At 38.8% G+C, this 14573-nt stretch overlaps 1 protein-coding gene across 4 annotated transcripts in view; it reads left to right on the top strand.

Annotated features, from left to right (window-relative positions):
- Positions 1-14573, top strand: part of RAF1 (Raf-1 proto-oncogene, serine/threonine kinase) — a 78137-nt gene that overhangs the window by 35560 nt on the left and 28004 nt on the right. For 3 of the 4 annotated variants that reach the window (XM_028101672.1, XM_028101669.1, XM_088027229.1), the window contains exon 2: positions 13748-13980. In XM_028101672.1, coding sequence (XP_027957473.1) covers positions 13774-13980 — 207 coding nt within the window. In that variant the 5' untranslated portion in view covers positions 13748-13773. Of the gene's footprint in view, positions 1-13747; positions 13981-14573 lie in introns of those variants that run through there. The other variant, XM_028101673.2, reaches the window with a different exon arrangement.

A 14573-nucleotide genomic window follows, 5' to 3' on the forward strand; every position in this document is an offset into this window, starting at 1 on the left:
CTTAAAAGTTTTCTTTTTAAAAAGCTTTCTCAGGGGGCGCCTGGGTGGCTCAGTCGTTAAGTGTCTGCCGTCGGCTCAGGTCATGATCCCAGGGTCCTGGGATTGAGCCCACATCGGGCTCCCTCTCCCACTGCCCCTGCTTGTGTTCCCTCTCTTGCTGTGTCTCTCTCTGTCAAATAAATAAATAAAATATTTAAAAAAAAAAGCTTTCTCAGGCAAAACAAAGTAGGATTTTTCATAACTTTTCATAGTGTTTTTCCTAGACAAAAATGTCTGGTTAAATATTCTTCATTTTTAAAATTTTAAAATTTTTAATTGAAGTGTAATTGACATAATGAATTAGTTTCAGGTGTACAGCATAGTGAATGGATATTTATATACATTACAAAATGTTTACCATGGTAAGTGTAGTTACCACCTGTCACCAAAGTTAATATAATATTAACTACCTAGTGCTGTACTTTTCTTTCCTGTGACTTATTTTATAACGAAGTTTTTACTTCTTAATGCCCTTCACCTGTTTGGCCCATTCTACCCCTCTCCTCCCCTCTGGAAACCACCAGTTTGTTTTCTTGATATAGAATCTGTTTCTGTTTTTGTTTTGTTTTTTAGATTCCATGTTTAAGTGAAATCGTACAGTATATGTCTTTCTCTGACTTACTTCATTTAACCTACTACCCTCAAGGTCCATCCATGCATCCATGTTGTCACAAATGGCAAGATCTCTCTTTTTTATGGCTGCGTAGTAGTCGTGTGTGTGTGTGTGTGTGTGTGTGTGTGTGTACACATGTACACACCACATTTTCTTTATCCTTTCATCTTTTGGTGGACACTTGGGTTGCTTTCATATCTTGGCTATTGTAAATAATGCTGCAGTGAACATAGGGTGCATTTATCTTTTCAAATTAGCATTTTTGGTTTCTTTGGGTAAATGCCCAGAAGTGGAATTACTGGATCATGTGGATCATCATTTGATTTTACTGTGTTGAGGAACTTCCATACTGTTTCCATAGTAGTTGCACCAGTTTACATTCCCACCAACAGTGCACAAGGGTTCTCTTTTCTTCACAGTCTCACCAACACTTGTTATTTTATATGTATATATATAGTGGTTTCTTATATGTACACTAGCCATTCTGACAGGTTTGTGGTGATAATCTCACTGTGGTTGTGACTTGCATTTCTCTGGTGATTAGTGATGTTGAGCATCTTTTCATGTGTCCATTGTATGTATGGTGTGTTTTTGTTTTTGCCTTTTTTTTTTTTTTTTTTTTTTTTTTTTTAAGAAATGTCTTCAGGTCCTCTGCTCATCTTTTAATCAGATTGGGTGTTTTTTTGTTGTTCAGTTCTATGAGTTTTTTTTTTTTTTAAAGATTTTATTTATTTATTAGAGAGAGAGACAGCCAGAGAGGGAATACAAGCAGGGGGAGTGGGAGAGGGAGAAGCAGGCCTCCCGGCGAGCAGGGAGCTGGATGTGGGGCTCGATCCCAGGACCCCGGGATCACGACCTGAGCCAAAGGCAGATGCCCAGTGACTGAACCACCCAGGTGCCCCATGAGTTCTTTATATATTTTGGATATTGACCCCCTATTGGATATATTGTTTGCAAATATCTTCTCCCATTTAGGGGTTTGCCTTTTCATTTTGTTGGTATTTTCCTTGGCTATGCAAAAACGTGTTAGTTTGATATGACCCTATTGTTTATTTTTTGCTTTTGCTGCCCTTGCTTGAGGAGACAGATCCAAAAAATACTGCTAAGACCACTGTCCAAAAATTTACTGCATATGTTTTCTTTTAGAAGTTTTATAGTTTCAGGGCTTATATTCAGGTCTTCAATCCAATTTGAGTTTTTGTGTGTATGTGTGCATGTGGTAAAAAAAGGTTACTTCACTCTTCTGCATATAGCTGTCCAGTTTTCCCAGCACTATGAAGAGACTGTCTTTTCACTATTGTATATTCTTGCTTCCTTTGTTGTAGATTAATTGCCAGTATAAGTGTGGGTTTATTTCTGGGCGTTCTGTTCTGTTCCACTGAAGTGTGTGTGTGTGTGTGTGTGTGTGTGTGTGTGTGTGTGTGTGTGTGTGGTGTGTGTGGTGTGTGTGTTGTGCCAGTGCCATACTGTTTTGTCCATTGAAGTGTGTGTGTGTGTGTGTGTGTGTGTGTGTGTGTGGTGTGTGTGGTGTGTGTGTTGTGCCAGTGCCATACTGTTTTGTCCATTGAAGTGTGTGTGTGTGTGTGGGGGGGGGGTGCCAGTGCCATACTGTTTTGATTATTATAGCTTTGTAGTGTCCTTTGGAATCTAGGATTGCAATCCTTCCAGCCTTTTCTTTCTCAAGATTGCCTTGGCTATTTGGAATCTTGTGGTTTCATATAAATTGTAGGATTATTTGTTCTAGTTCTGTGAAAAATCCTATTGATACTTTGTTAGGAATTGCACTGAATCTGTAGATTGCTTTGGGTAATACGGGCATTTTAACAATACTCTTCCAATCTATGAGCATGGTGTATTTTTTCATTTATTAATTGTCTTCATTTTCTTTCTTCAGTGTCTTTAATAGTTTTCAGAGTACAGGTCTTTCACCCCTTGATTAAATTTATTTCTAGGTATTTTATTTTTAAAATCATTTTAAAAAAAGATTTACAGGGGCGCCTGGGTGGCTCAGTTGGTTAAGTGGCTGCCTTCGGCTCAGGTCATGATCCTGGAGTTCCAGGATTGAATCCTGCATCGGGCTGCCTGCTCAGCGGGAAGATTTACAGAATTAGGGTGCGCATGAGCAGAAAGAGAGGGAGAGAATCTCTGAGCATGGAGACAGTCGCTCAGCATGGAGCCCAATGCAGGGCTCAATCCCATGACCCTGAGACCATGACCTGAGCCAAAAACCAAGAGTCAGATGCTCAACCAACTGAACCACCCAGGTGCACCTCTCGGTATTTTCTTTTTAATGTAGTTGTAAATGGGATTATTTTCCTAATTTCTCTTTCTGTTAGCTTGTTATTAGTATATAGAACCTCAACAGATTTTTATATATTGATTTTGTATCCTGAAGCTTTACTGAATTCATTCTAAATTTTTTTTTTTTTGGTGGTCTTTAGGGTTTTCTATATATAGTATGTCATTTGCAAATAGTGACATTTTACTTCTTCTTTAGCAATTTGGATGCCTTTAATTTCTTGTCTGCTGTGGCTAGGACTTGCAGTACTATGTTGAATAAAAAGTGATTAGAGTGGGCATCCTAGTCTTGTTCCTGATTTTAGAAGAAAAACTTTCAGCTTTTTACTGTTGAGTATCAGGAGTGGGTGTCATATATGGCCTTTATTATGTTACAGTATATTTCCTCTGTACCCATTTTATTTATTTTTTTAATCATAATGGATGTTGAATTGTTAAATGCCTTTTCTGCATCTGTTGAAATGATCATATGATTTTTATCATTGATTAATGTGGTGTATCAGATAGTTGCAGATATTGAACCATCCTTGTCTGCCTGAAATAAATCCCACTTGATCGTGGTGAATGATCCTTTTAATATATTGTTGGCTTTGGTTTGCTAATATTTTATTGAATATTTTATAGCCATGTTTATTGGCAATATTAGCCTGTAATTATCTTTTTTTTGGTAGTGACTTTGGTTTTGGTATTGGTATGCTGGCTTCATGAAATAAATTTGGAAGCATTCCTTTCACTTCAGTTTTTTGAAATAGTTTGAGAAGGATAGGTATTAGGTTTTCTTTAAATGTTTGGTAGAATCTGGGGCACCTGGGTGGTGCAGTCGGTTGGGCATCTGACTCTTGGTTTCAGCTCAGGTTGTGATCTCGGGGTCGTGAGATTGAGCCATGTGTCAGGCTCCATGCTGAACACAGAGTCTGCTTTAGATTCTCTCTCCCTCTCCCGCTCATGTGTGCATGCTCTCAAATAAATCTTAAAAAAAAATTAAAAAATAAATGTTTGGTAGAATTCACCTGTGAAAGCATTGGGTCCTGAACTTTTGTTTTTTTAGGAGTTTTTTTCTTACTGATTTCATTGCCAGAAATTTGGTCTGTTCAGATTTTCTGTTTCTTCCTGATTTGGCTTTCTAAGATTACGTATTTCTAGGAATTTATCCATTTCTTCTAGGTTGTCAAATTTGTTGGCGTATAATTTTTCATTGTCTTTTATGCGTCTTTTCTATTTTCTTTGTCTCAGTTTATTTCTGCTCTTTATTTCCTTCCTTTTACTAACTTTGGACTTTGTTCTTCTTATTCTAGTTTCTTAAGGTGTAAGGTGGGATTGTTCGTGATTTTTCTTGTTTCTTGAGGTAAGCCTGTATTGCTATAAACATCCTTTTTTATTTTTTATTTTTTTATTTTTAAGATTTTATTTATTTATTTGAGAGGGAGAGAATGAGAGATAGAGAGCACGAGAGGGAAGAGGGTCAGAGGGAGAAGCAGACTCCCTGCTGAGCAGGGAGCCCGATGTGGGACTCGATCCCGGGACTCCAGGATTATGACCTGAGCCGAAGGCAGTTGCTTAACCAACTGAGCCACCCAGGCGCCCTAAACATCCTTCTTAGAACTGCTTTTGCTGTGTCCCATAGATTTTGGAACATTGGGTTTCTGCTTTCATTTGTCTTAAGTTATTTTTTATTTCCTCTTTGATTTTGTTGACTCATTGGTTGTTTAGTAGCCTATTGTTGTAGCCTCCACATCTGTGTGTTTTTTCCTGTAATTGATTTCTAGTTTCATACCTTCGTGGTCAGAAAAGATGTTTGATAGACTTCAGTCTTCTTAAATTTTTTTTATTTTTATTTTTATTTTTTTAAAGTTTTTAAAAAGATTTTATTTATTTGACAGAGACAGAGACAGCAAGAGCAGGAACACAAGCATGGGGAGTGGGAGAGGGAGAAGCAGGCTTCCCGCTGAGCAGGGAGCCCAATGTGGGACTCAGTCCCAGGCCTCAGGGATCATGACCTGAGCTGAAGACAGCCGCTTAACGACTGAGCCACCCAGGCGCCCCAGTCTACTTAAATTTATTGATACTTGCTGTGTGGTCTAACATGTGATCTCTCCTGGAGAATGTTCCATGTGTACTTGAAAAGAATGTACACTTTGCTGTTTTTGGATGGAATTTTCTGTGTATATATATGTTAAGTCCATCTGGTAATGTGTCATTTAAAGCCATGTTTCTTTACTGATTTTTGGTCTGTATGATCTATCATTGATGTAAATGAGGTGTTAAAAGTCTCCTGGTATTATTGTATTACTGTCAATTAATTTCCTTCTGTCCTTCCGTCCTTCCTCTCTATGCCCAACATGGGCTTGAACTCATGATCTTGAAATCAAGAGTCACATGCTCTACTGACTGAGCTAGCCAGGCGCCCCTGTCAACTTCTTTCTTTATGCTTGTTAATATTTGCTTTATATATTTAGGTGCTCCTATGTTGAGTGCATAGATATTTACAATTGTTGTATCTTCTTGTTGGATTGATCCCTCTATCATTATGTAATGCCCTTCTTTGTCTTGTTACAGTCTATTGTTTTAAAGTCTTTTTGTCAGAAACAAGTGTTGCTGCCCCATTTTTTTTTTTTAATTTCCATTTGCACAAAATACCCTTTTTTATCCATTCATGTTCAGTCTGTATGTGTCTTTAGGTCTGAAGTGAGTCTTTAATAGGCATCATATAGTTGGGTTTTTTTTTAATATTTTATTTATTTGACACAGAGAGGGAAGGAGAGGACACAAGCAGGGGGAATGGCAGGTAGGGGAGAAGCAGACTCCCTGCTGAGCAGGGAGCCCAGTTGGGGCGTGATCCCAGGACTGTGGAATCATGACCTGAGCCAAGGGCAACCGCTTAACCGACTGAGCCACCCAGGCGCCCCGGGTTTTGTTTTTTTAATCCATTCATTCATTCACCAAACACTATTCATCCTTTGACTAGTGTTTAGGTCATTTACATTTAAAATAATTATTGTGGTATAGGTGTATACTTATTGCCATTTTGTTAATTCTTGTTGTTTTGTAGTTCTCTGTCCCTTTTCCTTCTCTTTCTTTCCTTGTGTTTTGGTGACTTTTTTAGTGTTACGCTTGAATTCCTTTCTCTTAATTTTTTTGTGTCTGTTACAGGTTTTTGGCTTGTGGTTACCATAAGGTTCATATATAATGTCCTAAGTATATAGCAGTCTATTTTAAGTTGATGGTCACTTAAGTTCATACATTCTAAAAACACTACATTTTTACTCCCTCCATGTTTTGTTTTTTTTTTTTAATTGTGTGTGTGAGAAAGAGAACGAGAATGAGCAGGAAGGGCAAAGGGAGGGGGGAAGAGAATCTCAAGCCGACTCTGCTAAGCACAGAGCCCAACACAGGGCTCAGTCTCTCACAACACTGAGATCAGGATTAAGCTGAAACCAAGAGTTAGACGGTTAACCAACTGTGCCACCCAGGCACCCCCCTCCCTCCATGTTTTATGTATATGAGGTCACATTTTACATCTTTTGTGTATCCCTTAACTAATTGTAGACATAATTGATTTTATTATTTTTGTCTTTTAGCCTAAATACTAGCTTTATAAGTGATTGATCTCTGCTATATGTTTGCTTTTTTTTTTTTTTTTTTTTTTTGACAGAGCACAAGCATGGGGAGTGGGAGAGGGAGAAGCAGATTCCCCACTAAGCAGGGAGCCTGAAGCAGGGCTTGATCCCAGGACCCTGGGATCATGACCTGAGCCGAAGGCAGACTCTTAACTGAGCCACCCAGTCTCCCTTATATGTTTGATTTTAGCAGTGAAACTTTTTTTCTTTTGTAATTTTCTTACCAGCCTATTTTTTTCCACTTAAAGAAGTCCCTTTAACATTTCTTGTAAGGCCAGTTTAGTGGTGATGAACTCTAACTTTTGTTTGTCTAGGAAACTCTCTCCTCTTCAGGTGTGAGTGATCACCTTACTGGGTTGACTATTCTTGGTTGTAGTTTTTTTTTTCTTTCGGCACTGTGAACATATCGTGCCACTCTTTCTGGACTGCAAACTTTCTGCTGAACAATCAGCTCATAACCTTATGGGGTATGAGGTTTCCTCTTTTATGTAACTAGTTGCTTTTCTCTTGCTGCTTTTAAGATTCTCTGTTTATCATTAATTTTTGACATTTTAATAATGATGTATCTTTGTGTGGACTCTTTTGGTTTATCTTGTTTGGGGCTCTTTTTGCTTCCTGTGTCTGGATGTCTATTTACTTTCCCAGGATAGGGAAGTTTTTGTTGTCATTGCTGTTTTTAAAGTAGGCTCTACACTCAGCGTGGAGCCTAGTGTAGGGCTTGAACTCACAGCCCTGAGATTGAGACCTGAGCCAAGATCAAGAGTCAGATTCTTTTTTTTTTTTTTTAATTTTAAAGATTTTATTTATTTATTTGACAGAGAGACACAGCAAGAGAGGGAACACAAGCAGGGGGAGTGGGGGAGGGAGAAGCAGGCTTCCCGCCAGGCAGGGAGCCCAATGTGGGGCTCAGTCCCAGGACCCTGGGACCATGACCTGAGCCGAAGGCAGATGCTCAACAACTGAGCCACCCAGGCACTCCCAGGATAGGGAATTTTTTAGCTGTTATTTCTTCAAATAAATTTTCTGCCCCCTTTTTTCTCTCTTCTCCTCTGGGACCCCTATAATGCTACTGTTATTACAGTTGACATTGTTTCTGAGTTCTCTTAACCTATCCTCATTAAAAAAAATTTTTTTCCCCTTTTTGTTATTCACTTTAGTGATCCCACTACACTGTTTCCCAGATTAGTGATCTGTACTTCTTCATTCTCTAATCTGCTGTTGATTTCCTCTAGTGTATTTCTCATTTCAGTTATTGTATTCAGCTCTGATTGGTTCTTTTTATATTTTCTCTTTGTTGAAGTTCTCACTGAGTTCATCCACTCTTCTCTCAAGTCTGGTGAGTATCTTTATAACCATTACTTTGATTGTTTATTTCTGTTTCATTTAGTTCTTTTTTTCTCAGGTTTTATTTTATTTTTCATTTGGAACATATTCTTCCATCTTCTCATTTTGTCTGACTCTCTGTGTTTCTGTGTATTAGATAGGTCACCTATATCTCCTGGTCTTGAAAGTAGTGGCTTTGGGGCGCCTGGGTGGCTCAGTTGGTTAAGCTGCTGCCTTCAGCTCAGGTCATGATTCCAGAGTCCTGGGATCGAGCCCTGTATTGGGCTCCTTGCTCTGCGGGGAGCTTGCTTCTCCCTCTCCCTCTGCCTGCCGCTCCCCCTGCTTGTGATCTCTCTCTCTCTGTCAAATAAATAAATAAAATCTTAAAAAAAAAAAAAAAGTGGCTTTAAGTAGAAGGTGACCTTTGGATCCTAGTAGCTCAATGTCCGTCCCCCCCCGCCCCCCACCCATCACTAGAACCAAGTGTTTGATGAGTGTCTCCTGTGGTTGGTGCTAGTCCCCATCTCGGCTGGCTGCAGTGACTGGGTGTGACTGCTGTGGGTGCCCTGGTTGGCAGGACTGGCTCCTGGCACAGCTGGCTGTTGCAGGCATGCTGGTGGGAGGGGCACCAGTCCTGTCTGGGGCTACCCACTGGGTGTGGTGGGGCAGTAATTGTTTTAAGGGGTTGCTGGTCTTTACCGAGGGTGTCCACTGGGTGTGGCGGGGTGGGAGCAGCTTTGGAGGGGCACCTGCTGCAATGGTGGGGCAGGTCCACTGGGGAATGCTGGGGCAGGTGAGTGGTGGTAGCAAGGTAGAAGGAGAGTGTCAGAATTGGTTCCCACCAGTTAGGCTGAAGGAGGGCAAAAAAAATGATGCCCATCAGCTCTTCCCTTCCTGCAGAAAGTTTCTACAGATTCTGCCCCATTAGCACACACCCTAAAATTAGTAAATCTCTTTTGTGTATAATCCAGATGCTTTTCAAACTGCTGCCTTTGTGCTAGGTCTGGTACAGTGTGCTAGGTCTGGTACAGTGTGCTGGCCGTTTAAGAACAGTCCAGTTTTCTGTAGCCCTCTGCCTCTCCTGGAGTTAAGATCGGCTGAGTTTCAAAGCCAGGTGTTGTGGGGGCTTGTCTTCCTGGTGAGGATCTGGGGCAGGGGTTACCTTATGTAGGGCTAGATTGGTTTGCTTCCCAGGGAACACCTGTGTGTGTGTGTGATATCCCTCCTGCTTGTGAGTTACTACACTGGGGGTTTCAAAGGTTCCCAGCTGTCTCTTCCCCCTCTTAACCTTCTCAGTATGGTCCTATAAAAAAATCTTTAACTGTGAATACTATTTTGCTAGTCTTTGAGTTGCACTTTATGTAGTTGCAGCCTTGTTGTGTCTGTAGGAGCAGGTGAGCTCAGGATCCTCCTACTCCACTGTCTTCCCAAGCTTCCCTGGATAAATATTCTTTAAATTAGACCTTTAGCCAGTGTGTTGGGGTAGCATCCCTTCCTGGGAGTTCTTATTTTTGTAAACTAGTCTTGCTTTAAATTGTTTATAGTTTGGTTTTATGCCTTTAGCTCTGAAGTACTTTAGTTTATTGAGATTACAGATAACGCTGCAGTAAGTATTCCTTAGTAGTGCTGGGTATTTCTGTAGTGCTGGCTGTTACATTCTCCCTTTAAGATAGATTGTCAAATGGTATAGAAATTCAAATATTTAAACAGCTAAGAGACACTATTAGTTAGACTGTTGCAGTTTACATTCTTATCAGCAAGTAGGAGAGGTAGGTTTTCTTGAATGCCTGTGATGGATATTTTCCTTTTCTGTCTTAAATTTTATAAATGCGATGTTAAAAATAGTATTTTGCTTTTCAAAATTCGCATTTCTCTACTATATATGTGTGTGTATATACACACATACAAACGCACATAAACGTGTTTCTATTCTGTGAATTTAATTCCATTTTTTTCTGTCATTGTCATATTTTTGTTAATTTTTAGGAGTTCTTTGTATATTAGGAATAGTAATCCTTTATAGAGAAAGAAAGAGAAATATCTTTTTTAAAATGATGGATGTATTCCAACATAGTGAATTTCTCCATTCATAAGAGAGTGCATTAGTTTTGAAACTTTTCTTTGGGATTGTGAAAGACTTCACATTTAGAATTTCATTTCTACTTTGGGCTGTCTAGTTTTAGTATGTCTCTAGGTATGTCTGAGATTTGGCCAACAGATCAGTAGGAGAGAGCAAAATATTAGAAGCTAGGTTTACATTTATGTTATATTTATTTGAGGGTAGTATCAATGGGGTTTCTGAATATCTCCAGTTAAGACAAGTGTATTGATGCTGAATGGCTTTTAGAAGCGGACTTTTTCTTGTTTTCAGATGTGTACCCTTTAGTAAACTGATTAAGGAATACCTTAGAATAGAACTTCCTGTGGTGAACAGGTTAGTGGCGTATCCATCATCCCTGAGGCAGCTGGTAGGCCCTTGGTCTTCCTAGCCTGTCTGCTGACCTCAGCATGCCTTACAAATACGGTTCATTGTTTTGTATGAGTGACGTGAAAAAGGTTGGGAAACATTGACTTAATATGCTTCTTAGCCTAGTAAGTGGTCTTAACAAACCCACATAGAAAAATAAAAATGATAAATGATAGTCTAAAACTTGAGAATTTAAGTGGGTTTTCTTTTATTTTGTCACTTTTAATGAACAGTTATTATAGTATGTTCTATACTAAGTGCCAGCACTGTTATTTTCTAAGTGCCTTCAAGACTTAGAATTCATCATAAAATGAGTATGTTCTTGGAGTTAGGCCATGTTTAAGTCTTGTCAGTGGGTTCTTTAGCTAATAGTTTATAGTACAGTCTCTATACCCCTCCCCCCAATTAAATACATAATGCTGTTTACTGCAGTTTGTCATTTGCTGAATGGTAGGTATTTTTTAAAGGTGTACTACTAAATGGAGATTTAACTAACATTTACTAGTTCTGACAGATCTGTTCTATTAAAAAAATTATACTCTATAAAATCAATCCAATCTTTTAAAAAAGGCAGGGTGGGGGTCTCCTGGGTGGCTTAGTCGGTTGAGCATCTGGCTCTTGATTTCAGCTCAGGTCATGATCTTAGGGTCCTGGGAATTGAACTCTGTGTCCGACTCCGTGCTCTCTGGGGAGTCTGCTTGAGGATTCTCTCCCTCTCTGCCTGCTCATGCTCTCTCTCTGAGTCTTTTAAAAAATTATATATGTTTTGCAACATTATTCTGGTTTCTAACTTAATTCATTTAATACTTGAGTGCCTTCAGGTTCTAAGTACTGTATTAAGGACTAAGAATATAGTAGTGAATAGGATTTGGCAGGGTCCTGCCTTTGTGGAGTAGAAGGAGGGTGGATGGTACTAACCTAAATCTGTACTAACTAAATCTGATCAATTTAACATAGTAGTAAGTGCCATGAAGAAAATAAGCTGGATTATTTAATGGGGGTAGGGAGGAAGGTCTTTTGGCTGGGGTGGCTAGGGAAAGCATCTCTAAAGTGATCTTTTAGATGAAGGCCTTAATGATGTGAAAAGTCCAGCTCGTTTGTTTCTGAAGGTGTCAGCCTTCCAGGTGGAACAAGAAATTCAAAAGTCCTGCGACTTTAAGCTTGACATGTTTGTTCAGAAAGAAGGAGTTTGGCTTATATTCTGAGTCTAAAATAGGGGAGGGATATGTTGAGTTGCATCTTTAAGATTGCTCTGGTTGCTCTGTATTTCTAGATCAAGGGAACCATATCATTTCAGGCTAATGAGATGCTCAGATGAACCCTCTTTCCTCATCTTTTTCTCTCATCTGGTTGTAAACTTCTTCATCTCTTCCTTTTTTAGTTGGGAAAAAAGATCTAGGGAAAAGAGCTGTGGGTGCCCCTAAGAAGTGACCTTATGGTAGTGAAGGGTTAGAATTAGGAGTGTGAAGGGGCTCAGGTGTAAGTGCCAGAGGGGAAGGCAGTGTGTCATGGCCCTGCCACTTGAAGGCTGTGATGTCTTGCCCTGCCTCTCCCCCTTACACAAATACGATAGGCTTCATAGAAATTTACAGTTGTAATAGTAAAACACAAAAAACCAAAAAGTAGATAGATAATATATAGGAAGTAAAAATTCCTCACAATCCTGCTGAAATAATCCCTGTTAATACTTTATTATTCTAGATTTTCTCACCTCTTTATGATTCTAGATTTTCCTCTTTCTAGACTAACATAAAAAGAGGTTCAAACTATATTTTTCATTTTTTGTTTTGTCTTGGATAGCTTTTCTCCATCTGCACATACAGATTACTTCATTTACCACATAGATATTAACATTATGTTTAGTTCCCTGTTAGGTATTTGGTCTCTCCCAGTTTTAAGGCTATGAACGATGCTATAACGAAGACGTTTGTACATATATCTTTTCTCTTTTTTAAGTTTTTATTTAAATTCCAGTTAACATTCAGTGTAATATTAGTTTCAGGTGTACAATTTAATGGTTAAGCACATACATACCATCCATCACCCAGTGCTCATCACAAGTGCACTCCTTAATCCCCATCACCTAGTTAACTCATCCCCCTACCCACCTCCCCTCTGGTAGCCATCAGTTTATTCTCTGTAGTTAAAGGTCTGTTTCTTGGTTTGCCCCTCTCTTTTTTTCTCTATGCTCATTTGTATATATCTTTATACACTTGCCTTATACTTCTGTAGGATAAATTCCTAAAGAGTGCAATTGAATTACTAGGTCAGTCTTTAAATTTTCTCACCTGCAAAATGGGGATGTAAGTCCTACCTAGAGTATTTCTCTAAGGATTAGCTTGGATAATATGAATGGGATGTATGCAGTATATACTTCCTCATAATCATAGGCACTTAGTAGATGGTAGGTATTATTAATAATAAGACAAAGTAAGTTTCTAAGGGAAGAAGGTGTGAGAAGGATGGGATTCCCTGTCAACATCACCATTTTCTAAAGAAGGAGATAAACCTCACTTCTGCATGATTGCTGACTCCCAGTCAATGCCAGGGCATGGTGTGTCCAAACTGTACAGTATCTAACTTTATCGTTGTTCTGTGACTGTCTGTGGATTTCTATTGCAGTTTTCTTGTTGCCTACTTAAAACACTTGGTTATTTTTGGTTAGGTGACGATCTCTGCTTGCTCCTGTTTGTAAGTTCGTTTTTGTACCAAACTGAACTGTGAATGTTAGGGTGGAAGGTTCATGAACTTTAAATTTAAACATCCATAGAATCTGGTTATTTTACCTATCATTTGGGTATTTTGGGGCAAGTAGTGTGATTTTTCTGTGCCTCATTTGTTTAAAGGGTAAATGGAGGATGGTATTTAAAGGCTTTGAGATCCTTATACACATTAAGTGAGATCATTTATATATCAAGTGTCTAATACACATCCTAGAAATACTAATTTCCTTCCTTTAAGGCAGAAAATTATGGCTTACAGTTCTTTTTTTTTTTAAATTTCACTTCTCATAGTACTTACATGTTACTGTAGATACCCAAGGGTAGTCACTTGCACTTAATACACAATAACTAAAGAAGAAGAGAAATGTAATTTAAAAAATATTAGAAGCCAGGAGACCTGGGCCCATGGTCCAGGTTGGCTTTTAACTTATAACCCTTGATGAGTCTTTTGATCTCTAGCCCTGATTTTGCTCATTTTTTAGTTGTCTATGAAATATTTTATGGGAATAGACTAATATAGAAGTTATCTGATTTATTTAAGCAGAAGGTGTCACTTAAGAGAAAGTCCACATACTACTGTTTTCTAAGTACTCTATATATTGTGTTGTTGAATTAGTTGCTTTTGTTCTAGAATTAAGGTTTTTTTTTTTTTTTAAATCTTAATCAGGTTTAAGTGTTGTGTAAGCTGCATCAATGGAGCACATACAGGGGGCCTGGAAGACGATCAGCAACGGTTTTGGATTCAAAGACACAGTGTTTGACGGCCCCAGCTGCATCTCCCCTACAATAGTTCAGCCATTTGGCTTTCAGCGTCGGGCATCAGATGATGGCAAACTTACGGACTCGTCTAAGACAAGCAACACTATCCGTGTTTTCTTGCCAAACAAGCAAAGAACAGTGGTATGTAAATGTCTTCTTTCAGAAAATTTCGCAGTCCATCTGCCTATAAAAAAGCATTTTGGATCATTTTACCCACCTTGAAGATGGGCAAAATCTTCACTGTCACTTAGCGTCTTTATTAATTGGCTTTCCAGTTGCAGATTTCATTACTTTATAGTGCTGTGTTCCTTCCACATCCCCTACTTTCCTCCCACTCCTTGGCCTTCCTTTTATTATTACTCTTGCCCGGAATATCTTCTGCCACTTCATTCAAACAAATAGTATGTTTTTGTGGGGGTTTCTTGAAAAGACTTTTCTTTTGAAAAGCTCCCTTAGACCTTTCCAGCTGATTTTTATGTATGTGTGTATTATGGATATTAAAACGCTTACTAAAATTTTTGGACATTACAGTCACATATATAGAAGAAAATAAAATTACCTAGAAAAAATTATTTTGGTAAATTTTGTAGGCCCCAGGAAAGCTGAAGGTAGCTTAGGAAGCACAGCAACTTAGAAACTGCCTCTCAGTTTTCTGACATAGAATCCCAACTTTTCCAAGAAATTACTGCTCAAAACAGTTTCTTATTATCCTGGGTGAAAAAACCCTGCCTGGT

This window comes from Eumetopias jubatus, unplaced genomic scaffold (assembly GCF_037043125.1).
Source record: "Eumetopias jubatus isolate StellerSeaLion01/CBP00866 unplaced genomic scaffold, mEumJub1_p1.0 scaffold_1, whole genome shotgun sequence".
Classification (NCBI taxonomy): domain Eukaryota; kingdom Metazoa; phylum Chordata; class Mammalia; order Carnivora; family Otariidae; genus Eumetopias; species Eumetopias jubatus.